Source organism: Alligator mississippiensis, chromosome 3 (genome assembly GCF_030867095.1).
Source record: "Alligator mississippiensis isolate rAllMis1 chromosome 3, rAllMis1, whole genome shotgun sequence".
Classification (NCBI taxonomy): Eukaryota; Metazoa; Chordata; order Crocodylia; family Alligatoridae; genus Alligator; species Alligator mississippiensis.
The window spans coordinates 273882751-273899945 of record NC_081826.1 but is presented as its reverse complement, the minus strand read 5'-3'; the positions used below and the strand labels follow the sequence as shown (position 1 = coordinate 273899945).

The window sequence follows — 17195 nt, the reverse complement described above, 5'->3', positions numbered from 1 at the left end:
AACTGTAATTCTGCTTGGACAACAAAAAGAGAATAAAACTGATAAGGCTGAAGCTATCGGATTTTTTTATGGTTAGAGTCTGTACGTGAGAAGATGCAACAAATTAATAAAATAGCTTTTTTTCTGCTTTCAAATGGAGACAGTTTTATTTGTTTGTTCATTTTCTTGTTTTTTGGTTAAATATAGGGTTTCTTTGTTTCAGGTTATGGTCTCTGTGCAGCAAAAGCTCAATACCCCATAGCTGACTTAGTGAAAATGTTGACAGAACAAGGGAAACATGTCAGGTGAGTACCTTGGGGTTGGAAGAAAGGAGGCATAAGGAGACCTCTGGTGCGTTGGGGTGGGGACCAACATCTTCTGGGTGTTAAAAATTATGCTTGCATGGATATGAGAGAACCAGCTAATTACAGGAATGCAATAGTCTTACCAGCTTAGAATGATGTATCTGGGAACTTCATGATACCTTTTGACTAAGCAGATACTGTCTGCTTAGGCCAGCAGCTAGTTTGTTTCTTGGGTATGTCATTACAGTGCTAGTTAAATCTCATACTGCTGTGGTGTCTTCTGAAAGACTCCATTTTTTTAAAAGCATTGGGTATGGAGTACATTTCATAAACTTTTTATTAATGCCCTTTCCCAGCAGTGTTTTTTGTAAACACTTTCTGCTTGCAAAAAGTGGGAGAGGCAAAAATGGAAAACTGCGTCAGTTTTTTGGTAAATAGCTGACTTGGAATGAGTAAAAAGAAGAAACTACCGTCTGACTTTCAACTAGAGCCACCAGGGCTGTGCGAAACAGCACTGTTCCGTTTCGACTTGCATTTCGACAGAACAGCTTTTAGTTTCGAATTTCGTTTCGACTTGAAAATGTTGTTCCATTTCGTTTAATCAAAACAGTGACACTGTTTCGACGTTTTGCCCATATGCTAGAATGGGGAAGCTCGAAACAGCTCCTGTTATCCGGCAGGCAGATCGGGGGCTGCAACCCTGGGAGGGCTGCGGGGGCTGTGCAATTGGGCTCAGTTCCCAGCCCCAGCCAGATGGTAGCGCTGAGGAGGGGAACTCAGCTGGGCTGCTTCGAAACGTTTCAAAACTTTCAAAACATTTCGACTGCCCTCGTTTTGTTTCGAGGCTGTTTTGAATCCCATCATTTCATTTTGATTTTGCTATTTCGAGCTCGAAATGAGTCAAAACGAAACAGCCAATGAAATTTCACACAGCCCTAATACCACCCACTGATCATGTCTCCTTGCACATTGTGACTTAGGTCCTCCACAGTCCTCCCTGGTGCTGTCATTTCCTCCATAGAGCAGGTGCTGCTTGTTGTCACTGCCAGTTTGCTGTGTGACACATGTGGGTCACAAGACATAGCTTGCTGCTCTTTAAGGTTGCTGAACCCTGCTCTAGGACACCTTAGAAATGGGGTATATGAGTGGGGTATGTAGACACTAGTAAGAGTTAGGTCTCTGTTTTGGCATAATCCTCTAAATCCTCGAAGGTTTTTTTTCTCATGGTGTCAGCACCAAGATTATAGCTTGCAGAGGTTATGTTGGGATATGGGCCTGAGTGCTTTCTTTTTCAACTTTCCATTTGACTCCCATACTTCAAGGCTGCATCATCTGATCTTTAGTTCTCCCTCTCTCTTCCTTCCCTGCTCTCTCCCTGTCCCTCCCCCTCAAACCTTTAGATAAAGCCTCTGGCATCTAATTTGTTTTGAGGATACTGGTGATTTCTATGCCTGCACTTGTTGCTTTTAAAGACATGACCTTTTATTACTGAGGTATCTGGAGCTACAACCTGTGCTCCAGTTAAGGCTTTTGGAGGGCAGTTTTGACCCTGTAGTTGGTCACTGGTACAAGTCGGGCTCTTTTATATCCATTTTTCTCAGAAACCCCTCTAGATCAATTAGAACTCAGATGGCAACCCCCTGAGGTATTCACATTGAAGCTAATGGCATGAAACTTCCAGTCCTTTCTTCCAGCCTGTCCTCATGACACTTGACTTTCCTTTGTTTCTGACCTGCCTTATTTTGGAAATTATTTTCTGATAATGGTAAATTAATATCTTAATTTAGTCGAGGTTCAGTTGTCATTTTAAAAAAGTAGACATGTGGACGGACGTTGGCTAACCAAACTCATTCTGTAATTTCCATATGTTTATTTTGACCACATAATTACTCTGTTATTGAATTAATGTTCTAGCAATCAGTGTGGTTTTTTCTCCTCCAATATTTTCCAAGTTGTTTGAGAAGATACCATTTGAGCCTTGCAGCATTGTGGAATGTAGGTTTATCAGTATTAGCAGTAATTTGTAAAATTATTCATTAGTGGTTATCTGTAATATCATCTTTCTATGTAGTTTAATATATGTATGTAGGAAAGGTGAATAAAGGCTCCAATATATATATCCATTTCATGGCAATTCTTTTCACACTTTTTCTCAGTGTCAGCAGAGGGGGGTATTCATAGTCGGATTACATTTGAGATATTGAAGACCCCTTTAGCAATGTGTAACAAGAGACCTTTCTATGGCTAAAGTGATGACAATGTCATATTGTTTCTTTGGCTTTTTCCTTCACAGCTTCTGTGTGGTCTAGCTTCATTTTTTTTTTCATAGTGATTTATAAAAGATTATTAATTTCACCTTGTCTGTCAGTTTTTCAAGGAGAAATGTGAATAAATCTTGGTAAAGTAACTGGGTTACATTTTAAAATGAGCCAGTTTCAGGAAGACATTGCTGCAGTGGTTACCTCGTATTTTAATTAAATAAATCTGTATTTACAGTTTGTGGTGATTTAGGCCTTTCATCACTTTGTGGAGCTCCCATGGTGTTCATTGAGTGCAGCTGCTGTCCCTCTGGTTTCAGTAGGTCTGCGGTGCCTCGGGACCCCAGCATGCTCAGTATCCAGATGTAGTGACACACTCACACATCCGCCATGGAAATGTGCCAGTATGGACATGTGAATGTCATTGGTTAGTTATGCCCACGCTGTGCCAAAAAAAAAAAAATTACATCTGTCATATGGTCTTTTTTGTTTCATGGTTTATGATTGATTCAGAGACAGTGTTGTTTTCTTTAGCTTTGCCTATAGCCATAACATGCTCAGGGAAGAGCATAGATTATATAACGTGATGTATAACCTTTTATGACTAGTTTTTAAAGAAATACAGGAGGGTTAGGAAACTTCATCCTTTTAGTTACGATGTTGCATTGCTAACATCACCACTGATTTGAGAAGCTCTTGCAGCAGATCACATATTTAATGCATTAGGAAGATCCTGTAAGAAAACTGCATGTCACTCAACCTTTTTGCAAAACTTTTCCTCTTGTCTTACAGACTGGTAAAACTACAGGGAAAGTTTTCCCTAAACCATTGGGCTTGTAGACATCCAGCTGTGGAATTTCAGTATCTTTTGTGGTGTTCTCAAATATATAAGAGTAGACCCCATCCACAGCCATTCTAGACGTAACTCCTTGAGTTCCTTACTCGCTGACCATGCCATCAGTAATACAGTTTAAATTTTTGTATTAGGTCCACTAGTAATTAATTACAGCAGGAAAAAGAAAGCTATGTACAGTGTTTTTGGTGTGTGTGTATGTTAAATTTAAACCAGTTAAACTAATGCTTACAGAGGTAGTGGATTCCTTTTCACAGTCATGGTCAGTGAAAAATGCAATTGAGGGGGAAATTCTAGATTCTTTTTTGAACAGCTTTTTTGATTTTCATTTTCAAGCTGCATCTTTCCAAATTGTTAGAGGCAAATACCTAGGAAGGACCCGTATGTCTTTAATCTAATATTGCTTGAGTCTGAAGGCCTGAGAAACACCTTCCTTGGGCAAAGGGGGAAGTTGAAAGAGTGGTAGACTTGAATTTTTCAATTTACCTACCTTACTAGTGGTGGGCTGTACTCTAATTGTATTGATTCATGTAATATATTATTTGTGCTGTATTTTTAATTAGGCCAGGAACTCATAAAGCATATGAATTAATTCCATTTCTAGCATTCCTCTAAAGTTAAATTACAAATCTAATTAATTTACATTGCTAAATTCTTTCCAGTGTACATGAAGCTGGCCCTTGTTTCTTTGTAGCATTTTGTTGACTGAAAAATCTGGTCTAAAAGTGGACAGTCGAAGACTGACTGAAAGAGGGTCTTATGTTCTAACTCAGATTTTCATGAGCTGCAAACAAGTGTTACACGATTTGAATGCACTTTGTCCTTACATTTTCATTGAAATTATCCCTCTGTGGAGCTGGAGTGTTTTCTAGGAAAATTGCCAGATGTGTGTGTACTGGGGACAGAAAGGCTGCATGTTTTGGAAAGGGGGCATGGAAAGTTAAGAGGAGGGAGGTGGGGAGAGGCTGGACCCGGTTGAGCAAATTCTCTTCTGTGTATATAACTTCTAGAAATGTTGAGCAAGCTAAAATCAGCACCAACCAGATGTAACTTACTTGGATCACCCTATGCCTCATCAACTTTGGCATAGTTACAGGAGTCCTATTTTTACATGGATGAAGTGACCCTGAACCATTTCTGCACTGGGTTAAGTACACATTAGTTCCCTCAGTATTGGGCACAATAACTTTCTCCTACCAGCTGTGGCCAGTAAAGATACTGAGTCAAGGATATGTTAAACAATAAATCTCACTCTGAAGTTCTGTGATCTTTGTGTGATAAGCATCAACAGTAGAGTACTACTGTATTCATAACAGTATCTTACACATCTGCTTCTAAACACAGTATAGAGAAAGTTGCACAAATCAGTTAATCTGTGCTAACAAGTGGTGTCCCAGGACTCTGAATACCTGGATTCCAATCCAGCTCCCCTTTTAGGGGCTAAACAGCACTAACACAGCTAATTTTAGTTGCATAAGCAGCCTTTTGAGCTATTTGTGTAGATCTTTAGATTCTACTTCATCTTGCAAAACTTGGTGGATCCTCCTGAGCACGATTGACTTATAATTTGGGTTTCCCACTCCTCACTACTAGGCTACTGGCTGAAAAAGGTGGGAAAGCCCTTCTGCATCTGTTCTGTGACTTCATGGAATGGTATGTCTTCCCAGAGGGTAGTAGTACTTTAAAATCCATGTAAGCGTCCCAAGCTGTTGCTTAGATGGCTAAGTTAGCTGTGTAAGGGTTACTTATGGGTCTAAAACTAGCTGAATTTGTCTATGCACAGTGAAGACCAGCCCTGCAGTAAGTCAGAGCAGTGCTGTCCAGTTCCTAAGAGCTGAGGGCTGAATGCCACCTAGGCTGGCACCTGTGCTGTGCACCCCTCCCTGCCCCCTCACCCCTCTCTGCATCAGCTGTTGCATTGCACCTGTGTAGCCACTACACTGCATCTGTCCCCACCTCATCCTCAGGTCCTTGCATGGCTCTGTCCCCTGGAGTGGTGGGAGCCCTGTGGTTGCAGCCAGGCAGAAACTTGGGGGCCATAACTTACGCTTGTGAGCCGTGGGTAGCCCACAGTCCACCACTGGGGCATGGTTGTGAATTTTAGAAGTTCCTTGAGCTGACAGTGTTGTAGTCAGCACATTCAATCTTCCATATAAGCACTGTGGGGAGAGCTGCAAAACTCTTGTCCACAGCTGGTTTTCTTATTCATCACTATGGCAAGAACATTTCAAAAACAGTGTTTTACTTCATGTTCTGCTGGTTAAGGAAGAATTGTGATACTTTTGCAGCTGGGACAGAATGTATTTATCAGAGGACATAGAGTAACTGTAAGCAATTCAGAGTTCCTATACATTCTCCTTTCATTTTTAGGTTCTTCCATAATGGAATGGGTAAAAAAAAAAAAAAAAAAAAAAGGCATTTATTAAAAATTGAAAAATGTGCCAGAAGGCTTTTTTTCTCATTCACCATAAAAAGGCAGTTAGTTTCCAAGAACTCTTGCCATTGTAATACAGGATAAATAGTCCATTCCAACTGGTATTGGTGAAATCAAAGGAGAACCCTTCCTGGTCTGTCTTTTAATCTAACATATGAGTAAATCTTTGTACTGTAGCTATAAAAATAGTTCTCCACCTTTGTCCACAGTTATAAATGGTGCCATTTCTCTCTGAATATAATCTCTATTTGTGATTGTATTTATCTGCTATGTGGCCTTCTGCTTGCCATGCTCATCTGACTGGCTGGTAGGATCTTTTGTCATTATTTAAACTGGATAATTTTCCTCCCTATCTGTGGAAATCTTTATCAATGTAGTCATGGGCTTTTGAACATATTTTTAATGTGTCCAATGCCGACAGGCTTTTAGATGCTTGTTCCAAGAGGGACTGGCAGGCTTCTGTCACACTGTTAAGAAATTCTCAGAAGCAGACTCCCTTTGGGAGTAATTTAAGTGTATTCTGTCAAAGCTGTTGTGTAAGTAGTTCCATAAACTGTGTGAATGCAGTGTATTGTTATTGTATTGAGATCAGTTGTCCCAACCTTTGACAGGTGAGTCCTTGATGATTCTTTCATGAATATTTTGTCCCTTCCTTTCCCTTTTCCCCCCTACCTCCAGCAACAGCAAAGTCAAAGGTGAAGGTTCATTCTCTTGGCAGTGTATTCTGAAGCTAAGGGACCAGTCCTGGAAATAAGATCCTGTATGTGCATGGTATTTAATAGAAACCTCACGCATAGTGTGTTCCTTGATTTGCCAAAGGAGCTTTGTTCACAAAAGTTCAAATAATTTTATTAGAAACATTGGGGAATGTTGTTGGAAAACCCTTTTTTTTTTCTCTGCCAGTGATGGTTTTCTAGTGCATGCTTCAAAATAAGAGGTTTTCTCTTACACTTGCAATCACAGTTTAGAGCAGCTGCAATGCCACACATGGCTTACATTATTGAGTAGTTGGTGTGAAATTTTAAGCTATTAATATTTTTGTCCGATTTGTTTTCCTATCCTTTATCAGATGTCAGGTATTGTCCTTGACAGCAGGATCCCAAATATGTAACAGACAAATTTATAATATATTCTTTTCCCCAGGTCTTTCTATAAGCTCCAGTCTGGCCAAAATTTAACATGACTGCAGTGCATGCTTTGCTCCTTCAGCATCCCTAGTTTATGTGCTTAGAGTTCCAGTTGCCCCATCTTCAGGTTGCCTGAATTGTACTTCACTATTCAAAACATAGTTGCCCTTCTAAAGTTATACTTGTAGAGCATTAAAATTAGAGGTTACCATATGTTACGGGTTTCAGAGTTGCAACTTTGAATTGCTCATGTTCAGCTTTGCCACCATGATGTATGTAACAAGGAGGAGAAAAAGCAGTTTTGGTGGACTCTGGTCAGTCTCTACTACCCATTCAAGCAGAGTACCTTTTTTTTTTTTTCAGAGCTCCCTTATATGATGCCTCTAACTCTTGAGCCTTTGCATAGCAACTGAAGTCTTATAACAGTTGCTCCATTAGGAGTTTGGTGCTTAGTCTGAAGTACAAGGAAAGTTCTTACCAAATTAGTGGCTTAAAAAAAATCATCATGCAGCATTTAGAAAGGGCTGTCTTCTGGTCCTCTTTTTCAACAGTATTCGGATTTGGTGACAGCTTCAGCAATGGAAGGGTAGGATATCCAGAGTATTACAGAATCTATTTGCCCAGTATGTATGTATGTATGTATGTAGCAGAGAGTATAAAATTGTGTCCTGGAGGGGAATCGGCAACCAAGAAGTCATACCTGTCATATTCAGGCAAATGAGCATCTCTCTACTTAATTCTGTATTAGTCTCTCCTTTATGAAACGCATTTTAAAAAATTTTGTACAGCAGGAAAAATTGTTTCTATCTTATGGTCTTTTTAAAACTTTTTCTAAAGGGACTGAACTATTTTACCTGCTGGCTCCAAATAATATAGCTTTGAGGCATTCCTGAGCTTTTCAGACTTGACTGCCAAGTCAAAGTATCATCAAGTTGTTTCTACATTTTATGTCAATGGAAGCTGTCAGAAGCGCATAGTGTGGGGTTTTACTTTTTAGGAAGGTGGTCCAGTTTGCCCCAGTCCAGCAAAGCATTTAGGGTAGTCATGTGCTTAAAATTAAGCACATGCTGATGCTCTTTGTTGAATTGGAGCCTCAGGCTGCGGACCTATGAAGGCTTCATAAGTACCTGGATTTAACAAGGTTATTCCCAATTTTCCAGCTGGGAAATGTTTAACCATGGAATGCTATACACCCTCTTCCACTTGCATGAGGGAGCATGTGGCCAGTCTATTTAAAGGATGTGTGGGAGCACTCTCCTTGCAGCTGATGGGCTCATTCATAAAATAAAAGCTTCATATGGCAGGCAGGTGTTTTTAATGATAGCATAGTTTGGGAGATGAGTGCAAATATCTGCCAACTGCGCCCCCCTCAGGCTGATGACAGAAGGATTTGTGAGCCAAGAGAGAACAGTAAAAAGGGTCTTTTTATTTTTTAGAAATTAGAAGGGGAACCCACCACCCCCAAACCCTTGTGCCTCATTGGCAACTATTTCCTTGTTTCAGTGTTATTCCTCAGTGAGGTGTTTCCTGGAAGCCTCATTTTTGGGAATGTCTGTGTTTCATTTCTGCTTTGCTTGTTTGTCAGTAGATGTGCCTTTGGCATTCCTAGTGCATCAGAAACTTGAGGCAGTTTCCTTTCAAATGCAAAACATGCTAACCAGGCTTTTTATTGAGTAAAAGTTGAGGTTTACCCAATTTCTAGTGAAGTTGCAGACTGAGCTGCTTGTGCCTGATGAGCTGGTAGTTCTGTAAATAGACTTACTAGGATAGGGAAGTAAAGTTGTGGACACTTCTTGCTGGTGCACTTCCCTGCCTAATCTCCCCTTGCAAATAATGGAGAAATATGTGCAACTTGCCTTGAGGGATTTAATAATCAAATATTTCCATTGGCCTTTATGTGCTCAGGAACTTTTGGGCATCATAGCCCCTGTGGCCACACTTCAAAGTATAAAATGGAACAGACTTTTTCTGTTAACTGCACTTTTTTTTTGTGCCAGGTTTGGTATTCACCCTGTGGCTGGCCGCATGCCCGGTCAGTTAAATGTGCTCCTTGCAGAAGCTGGCGTGCCATATGACATTGTGCTGGAGATGGATGAAATTAATGAAGACTTCCCAGGTGCTAGCTTTAAAATGACATTATTTTCTAGTATTCTGCAATCGCAGTTGCCCATTTATTTTTTGTCTCTATTTTCATTTGGTCTAAGGACATTCATAGCAATTGCTCCTTGTGACTGCTGTGCCACAAGGTACCATCCAACAGAAGGCAGGAAGGCTTTTCCTTTTGCAATTTCAGTTCTTCCCCTATTGATACTGAGGGAGCAGAGAGAGAAAACAGTCTGACTCAAAGGCAGAAAGGTGAGGTGCAAAGAAAGGGTTTGGACAGGGTAAGGAATAGAGAGGGAGATGGGAATTGTTTGGATAAATTGGATTACAAGGTGATGTAATAGGAAGCTGCTGGTATATATCAGTAGAGGGGAGAGGCTGAGGTGCTATACATACTAAGGGACAAGGAAAGGAGATCTCTAATTACTAGAACATGGTCTTTCGAGCCTTGAAACAGAAAATAATAGGATATCTGATCCACGTGTACTGTGGCTATGAAGGCCTAATGGGTGTGAAACCAGTAGCAAGCACTGGGTCCTGTCTCCCTGTCATGGTAGGTCCACAAAGAATAACCGCTATTAGTCTGAGTGTTTTGTATGCTGTACATGTTCCGATTCTATTGATGACTTGCAATCCCCCTTGGATTGAAGAAGACTAAAGTTGTAAAAGTCCCAAGTATATAAAAGTTTAGACTCAGGATTTCTCTGATGGAATTATGGAGGGTTAAACTTTGAGTCATGCTGCCTCCCAAACAAGGCGCTGTAATGTGAGTCCTAATACTGGGGTTCTGTTCCTAATGTATGAGAAGCTTAATCTCTCAGTCCTTGTATATTCTATCTGACCTTGTCTCTCTGGACTGTTTAGTTTGTAAGCAATTCAGGGCAGAGGTTCTTGCTCTGTGTGCCAGTTGCAATGGATTGTGTGCCTCTTCTGAGGCTCTACATCAGAGGTGGGCAAAATGAGGCCCGCGGGTTGGATGTGCTGCAGCAGGCCATTCTATCTGGCCTGTGGGGCCCCTAAAAATTTAGAAAATTAATATTTATCTGCCCCTGGGTGCCTGTCATGAGGCCCTTGATGGTTTGCCAAAACTCAGTAAGTGGCCCTGCATCTGAAATAATTGCCTGTCCCTGCTCTACATGCAACTGTAATATAGATTTTAAACAGACTGTCACAAATCTGTCTGTGGGGTACTGGCAGCTCCAAGTTTCTCCTTGCTGTCTATAAAAGTCTAATAAAAGATATCAAATTCACCCAAGGAACCTTGTCTGCCTATATCCTTAGACCAACACGGCTACAACCTAAAATCCTTGCTGTCTTGCTGCTTGTCCCATGGAACAGACCAAAATTTGCCCCGAGACACCTTACCCCTGCAAGTCTCGACTCTGATCCCTTTATACCAGGCTCCCAGCTGCAGTGGGGGGATCTTTGCCAGCTCCAATTCCCCTTTTCTATGGAATGTGTGGCCTGGAATATCACTGTCCCTGAGATCATGCTTAAATATAGGCAATCAGTAGGGGGACAAAACAGGATTTATTACACAGGGAAAAAAGAACTATATGAGCAAAAACTTACCATAATGTTTGGAGACAGAACACAAAGTTACTTACTTTTCTCATCTGATTATAACCTAGTCCTTCAGAGTGTCTTGCCAGTACTTTCAGATCATCTTTCCTTCTGATCCTGCCAGCCCTGACCATTGGGGACCTGGATTCATCTGGGAAAATTCAAAAGACCTTGAGGACTATCTTATAGGCAGCTTCTAAACATGTCCGAGCCAGCACCCTCCCCCCTAGCATTGCCCCAATTGATCATGAATCTCCGAATCCTCTAGACAATTCTTTTATTCCTGGGGCATCTGGAATTCCTCTAGCTTAACGGCCCATTACTCTGCAATGTCCTCACTATTGAGATTGATTTTTCCCTTTACAGGCAGACTCATCCCCAAATAGCCCTTTCTGCCTGTTTGGGAGTGGTAATTGTGCTTGCCCTAGTGATACAATGGCCAGAGATACTTAGCAGTTTCACATGCTCCCTTTTGCTTAAGCATGTATTCCTCAGTTCCTTTGATTAAACCATGTCTGAAATCATAAAGATATAAACAGATGGCATAACAGAATCCATACAGAGATAAAAGCAGTGTAAGGGAATACAGCATGACATCAGCTTTTCAACAAGACAACACATGACTTGTTAGTAAAGAAATACCAAATTTTCACGAGACCCCATGAACATCTCTAACTGTAGTGGTGTTTGTGACACAAATATTCACAGTAATGTCAATGTTGTGGTTTCTGATTTTTTTTTTTCTTCTTTTTTTTTTTCACACAGAAACTGATCTGGTGCTTGTAATTGGTGCTAATGATACAGTTAACTCAGCAGCTCAAGAAGATCCTAACTCTATCATTGCTGGAATGCCAGTTCTAGAGGTTTGGAAGTCTAAACAGGTGAGCTGAACAAAAATATATATCCAGTTATAAACTGTCAGCATCAGGATTGGGCAGCCCCAGGACATTCAGACACGCCACAAACCAGACACAAAAAAATGTTCTGCATCGCAGATGGCAAGCTAGAGCCCATGGACTGGATCCATCCCGTAGAACAATTTGATCCATCCCACTGCCATGGGGCTTTGTTGGCATTTGGTGGCATGTGACTTCTGCAATAGTAACCTTCCTGTGCCACTATCGGGGGAAGCGGCAGCAGTGGGAGCTTTCCTCATGCCGCCACTGTGAGAAGCAGGGGTGACACGAGCTTTCCCTGTGCTGCTGTAGGAAAAAGTGGTGGTGACAGCTGGCTTATCTGCCCGCCCGTCTTTCTCTGCACTGAAATGGGTCATTACAGCCTGCAGCCAAAAAAGAATGCTAACCTCTGTTGTACATTATATGTTGAACATTTTTGTGCCTGGTTTGCTGTTTTATGGTGCCATAAATTGGCTGAACTTATGGCACATTGTTGCTTTTGTTGCAATTAATACATTAGTGAAACCATAAGTATAACACCCCCCAGGGCCTTGGATAGCACATCCATGAGGTAAATGTATACTATACTTTGCTTGTTAAAATCATGTTATAATGAGGGGGTGGGTTGTAAAGCAACGCAGTAGCACTATCCATATGATAAATTTGAGCAACAAAGTTTTGTTTTGGTTCCTTTACCTTGGAAGGTGCAAGTAAGTAGAGCTATCTTGCAGTGGGTAGAAAGGCTGTAAAGAATATGCTGAATCACAGAAAGCATGGGAAAAAATCCTGTACTCCTGCAGCTGGCATAAACTTCAAGGGTTTACTTATTAGTATATGTCTGAAAATGAATGCCACGTGGGGTCAAGTTTTGTCCTTTTGGAGTTCCACCACCTGAAATGATTAACTTCGGATTAGACCTGAGATCCCCTGGAGGCATGAAGCGCTTATGGGGGAAACAATTCAGCATTCAACATAACAATGGACCTTGCACAAATTACCTTTGAAAGATGTAAGAGGATTTTTGTGGGTGATTAATTTTTTATTGGACCAACTTTGAGAGAGACTTAGATAAGCTTTTGAATGCACAGTCTCAGACATGAAGAAGTACACACACATTCAGAAGCTTGTTTAAGTCTATCCCAAACATGCAGGTGGTCCAATAAAATATATCACACACGCAGATCCTTACCTTTCACCATAATTCCTGGACCATCATGGCTGCAACATTATTCCAATACTCATTTGAAAGATGAATGTTCACTTTGTCCATCATTGGTCATTGCACCCAAGCACTGGAGCATTAGGTTGGGATGCCTTAACCATAGACTCCAGGTCTTCCTTGCATTATTCCATAGTCAGGATTTTCTGCCTACTTAGCCAAATAGGCTTTCCCCTTCTATGTTGTAGCCAAGGGTAGTCATCTTGTGTGTGCAGTGAGACTGTAAAACTAGATTGCTGTGCAACAGTTTCACTTTCTCTGGCCTGCACAAATTTTATGTAGAATTCTTCTGTACTATTAATGAGTTTAGTGAATTGCAGCGTCTAGCATTCCTTGGGATTGTGATAACATTATAATAATTCTCCACATTCATAGATGGCATCTCAGAGGCTGCTAGAATTATTCATTAGGTACCGTACAGTCTCTCTACTAGGGCTGTGTGGAGCTTCAGTTGCTGATTGAATTCGGCCCAATTCAGCAGCTGAATCTCCAAATCCAAATTAAATCAGGAGATCCATTAATCTCTCCGATTCCAATTGGAAGCCTCCGATTTTGATTCGGAGAGATTCAGTGATTTGGACATAGACACAGCTTTAAATGTTTTTTCTACATACCTCAAGGTACCAGGCAGCTTGTGAATGCTGAGATGGTGGGGCAGATGGCGCGTCCCATGGGAATGTGGGGGGGATGGGGCTGTCCCCAGTGTGCTCAGCGGCGGACCTGGAAGTGGACCAGAAGTACTCTGGTCCACTTCCAGGTCTGCCGTGGAGCATGTGGGGACCCTCCTGCCCCCCAGCTCAGCAACTAGTGCCTCCTGAGTCTGGGGGGGAACTCAGGGTCCCCCTGCGTCCCATCGTTGAGCCGGCGGGGTTGGGCGGGGCAGGGTCACCCGCACACTCAGCGGCGGACCCAGAAGTGGACTGGAAGTACTTCTGGTCCACTTCCTAGTCCGCTGCTGAACATACAGGGGGGCACCCCGGTGCTCCTGTGGCATGCTCCTTCCACCCCACCATCTCAGCAGGCAGATCGTGCCTGACCAATCTGGTCTCTTTCTATGACCAGGTTACGAAACGCCTGGACACAGGAGGAGGGGTGGATGTCGTATACTTAGACTTCAGGAAGGCCTTCGATACGGTATCCCACCCCATACTGGTGAATAAGTTAAGAGGCTGTGACTTGGATGACTACACAGTCCGGTGGGTGGCGAATTGGCTGGAGGGTCGCACCCAAAGAGTCGTGGTGGATGGGTCGGTTTCGACCTGGAAGGGTGTGGGCAGTGGGGTCCCGCAGGGCTCGGTCCTGGGACCGATACTCTTTAATGTCTTCATCAGTGACTTGGACGAGGGAGTGAAATGTACTCTGTCCAAGTTTGCAGATGACACAAAGCTATGGGGAGATGTGGACATGCTGGAGGGCAGGGAACAGCTGCAGGCAGACCTGGACAGGTTGGACAAGTGGGCAGAAAACAACAGAATGCAGTTCAACAAGGAGAAATGCAAAGTGCTGCACCTAGGGAGGAAAAATGTCCAGCACACCTACAGCCTAGGGAATGACCTGCTGGGTGGCACAGAGGTGGAAAGGGATCTTGGAGTCCTAGTGGGTCTAGGACATGAGTCGGCAGTGTGACGAAGCCATGAGAAAAGCCAATGGCACTTTATCGTGCATCAGCAGATGCATGACGAATAGGTCCAAGGAGGTGATACTTCCCCTCTATCGGGCGCTGGTCAGACCACAGTTGGAGTACTGTGTGCAATTCTGGGCGCCACACTTCAAGAAGGATGCGGATAATCTGGAGAGGGTCCAGAGAAGGGCCACTCGTATGGTTAAGGGCCTGCAGACCAAGCCCTACGAGGAGAGACTAGAGAAACTGGACCTTTTCAGCCTCCGCAAGAGAAGGTTGAAAGGCGACCTTGTGGCTGCCTATAAGTTCATCACAGAGGCACAGAAGGGAATTGGTGAGTATTTATTCACCAAGGCGCCCCCGGGGGTTACAAGAAACAATGGCCACAAGTTAGCAGAGAGCAGATTTGGATTGGACATTAGGAATTCTTCACAGTTCAAGTGGCCAAGGTCTGGAACAGGCTCCCAAGGGAGGTGGTGCTCTCCCTTACCCTGGGGGTCTTCAAGAGGAGGTTAGATGAGTATCTAGCTGGGGTCATCTAGACCCAGCACTCTTTCCTGCCTATGCAGGGGGTCGGACTCGATGATCTATTGAGGTCCCTTCCGACCCTAACATCTATGAATCTCAGTGTTCGCGAGTCATGCCTGGTACCTTGAGTTACGTAGAAAAATACATTTAAAGCTGTCTGTGGCCAAATCGCTGATTCTCCAAATCAGAATAGAATCTTCAGATTCAGATTCAGCTGAATCGAATCGGGATAGTGATCCGAATCAACGAATCGAATCACTGTCCCCCGAATTGGGCCAAATCTGAATTGACTGTGGCCTGCTTCGCACACCCCTAGTCTCTACATAGCCAGTGATCTTGTTTCTGATTAAAGCAAGTAATTCTTTCCACTGGAAGCTAAAAATACATCCTTGCTCAGACTTTGCAGAGTGTGATGATCACTGAAATTCAAACCTGTTTCCTGCATGGCAATGCTAAACACTATTTTGAAGCTACCTAGTCATGCCAGTCACATTGACTGAACACTTTAGTGAGAAATTAGTATTTTCTGTCCATTTGCTTCCAGAAAGTATCCTATTAACATGTAATCACATTAAATCTTTCTCTTTTTTTTTTAATTCTGTATATTGAGATTCAGTGCAGGAAATCTGAATACATGAGGAATGATGGCAAGTGCTTTGTCAAATGTAAACTCTTCCATTTGCAGGTCATTGTGATGAAGAGATCTTTGGGTGTTGGTTATGCAGCAGTGGACAATCCTATCTTCTACAAGCCCAACACTGCCATGCTTTTGGGAGATGCCAAGAAAACTTGTGATGCCCTGCAGGCCAAAGTCAGGGAATCCTACCAGAAGTAAATGCTGTTTTGTCATTCATCATCATAGTTTTTCTCTGGCCAGTACGAACAACAGGGGTTTTTTTTGTTTATCAGAGTATAAAGGCAAAGTTACAAACAAGCTGAAACACAGGTGCACAGATTAGCTTATCATTTGATATAAAAAACCCCCCTTCATTATGTGTATAGAACAACATGAATTGTGTTTCTTTTGTGGGTTTCATGGATGTTGTGAATCAGGGACACTAGGAAAATGAGTCTCATCTTTTGATAAAATCCAGTTCAGTTGTATATTTTTGTTCCTTCCAGTAATCACTTATGTAATGCAAAATGAAGTTCAGGGATCTGTTCCATTGATGTCATTATGACATGAGGGAAATGTACCTGCAGTGGTCAAGTAATTTTCTTCCCCAGTTCCTGCAATTCATTTTAATCTTCAGCCCCTTCCAGTTGTTGCCCCTTAAACTGTTCTGGGAAAACTGTGACCCCCAATTTTTTAGGGCTACATTGGTTTGTATACCTAGATCTAATTGCAGAATCTTGATCACTTACAGTGATTTCAGATTTGATTAATTTATGACTTTTAAAATTTTGCTACGTTAAAATGTATCTGATACATTATTAATCAACACTTTTGTGATGCTGGGAAAAAAAAGCACTTTTTAACATGTCTCAGAAACTGGAAAAGAGATGCAAATCAAGAGTTTATCAGCATTTTTTTTAAATCAATAAGCTATCATTTTGGGTAGTATAGACCCACACAAGTTTAAAATCAGTGTTTGGATTATTTGACTTCCCCATAATCTAATTAAGAGTACTATTTAAATTCCCATAGTAACTACAGTGAAGCAGTAAATCAGTCCATGGCATAGAGTACTGTTTTATTTTTATTATGTTAAGTGTACTTGAGTGGAACTCAAATATTTGCCTAATAAAATGAATTTATCATGTTTGCATAATGATGTAGCAACTGTCCATTGTGACAAAGGCTAAATACAAATAGTTGTACTTGTGTTAGAAAGCATTAACATCTGGGGAAGACAAACTACTATGAAGTAAGCTTGAAATTAATGTCTTGATTGTTTATAAAACTGATTTTTTTATTAAAATATGCATTGGAAACTTGTATAACTTAATAGCAATTAAGAAATATTACCACTTAGCTACCTCTGTTTTTATGTAAGAATTACAGAAAACCATTTTTTCAACAGGTAGAAAATCAAGAAATGCAACAGTGTATGGAAAAAAAAAATTTTTTTGAAATCCATATTTTCTATAGCTCAAAAATAAAATTAGCACATAAGCATGAATATGTTGTTATGCTGCATAAAAAGTACTTGATTCAGTAAATTCTAATTTAAAACATTGGGGCAGCTATGCTTGAATATAGTAAATATTGGTCTCTTAGTTTTGTAGTAGTGGTAGCTACATTTCTATTGGGTCTATTCAATAAAAAGAAAAGAAAAGGAGAATGACCCCTGCAGGAAAAAGGGACC

General features: G+C 41.6%; 1 protein-coding gene and 1 long non-coding RNA gene across 2 annotated transcripts in view; one reads left to right on the top strand and one right to left on the bottom strand.

Moving 5' to 3' along the window:
• NNT (nicotinamide nucleotide transhydrogenase) overlaps positions 1-17195 on the top strand; it is a 64551-nt gene that overhangs the window by 47076 nt on the left and 280 nt on the right. Inside the window, exons 19-22 of the mRNA XM_019495962.2 lie at positions 203-284; positions 8954-9072; positions 11388-11503; positions 15572-17195. The exon at positions 15572-17195 is cut by the window's right edge and continues 280 nt beyond it. Coding sequence (XP_019351507.1) covers positions 203-284; positions 8954-9072; positions 11388-11503; positions 15572-15721 — 467 coding nt within the window. The 3' untranslated portion in view covers positions 15722-17195. The remainder of the gene's footprint in view (positions 1-202; positions 285-8953; positions 9073-11387; positions 11504-15571) is intronic.
• On the bottom strand, positions 2793-12405 carry LOC132249629 (uncharacterized). Its single transcript, XR_009461142.1, has 3 exons — positions 12215-12405; positions 10667-10773; positions 2793-2985 (listed from the first exon to the last, which is right to left on the bottom strand). It is a non-coding gene; the product is annotated as an uncharacterized LOC132249629 (long non-coding RNA).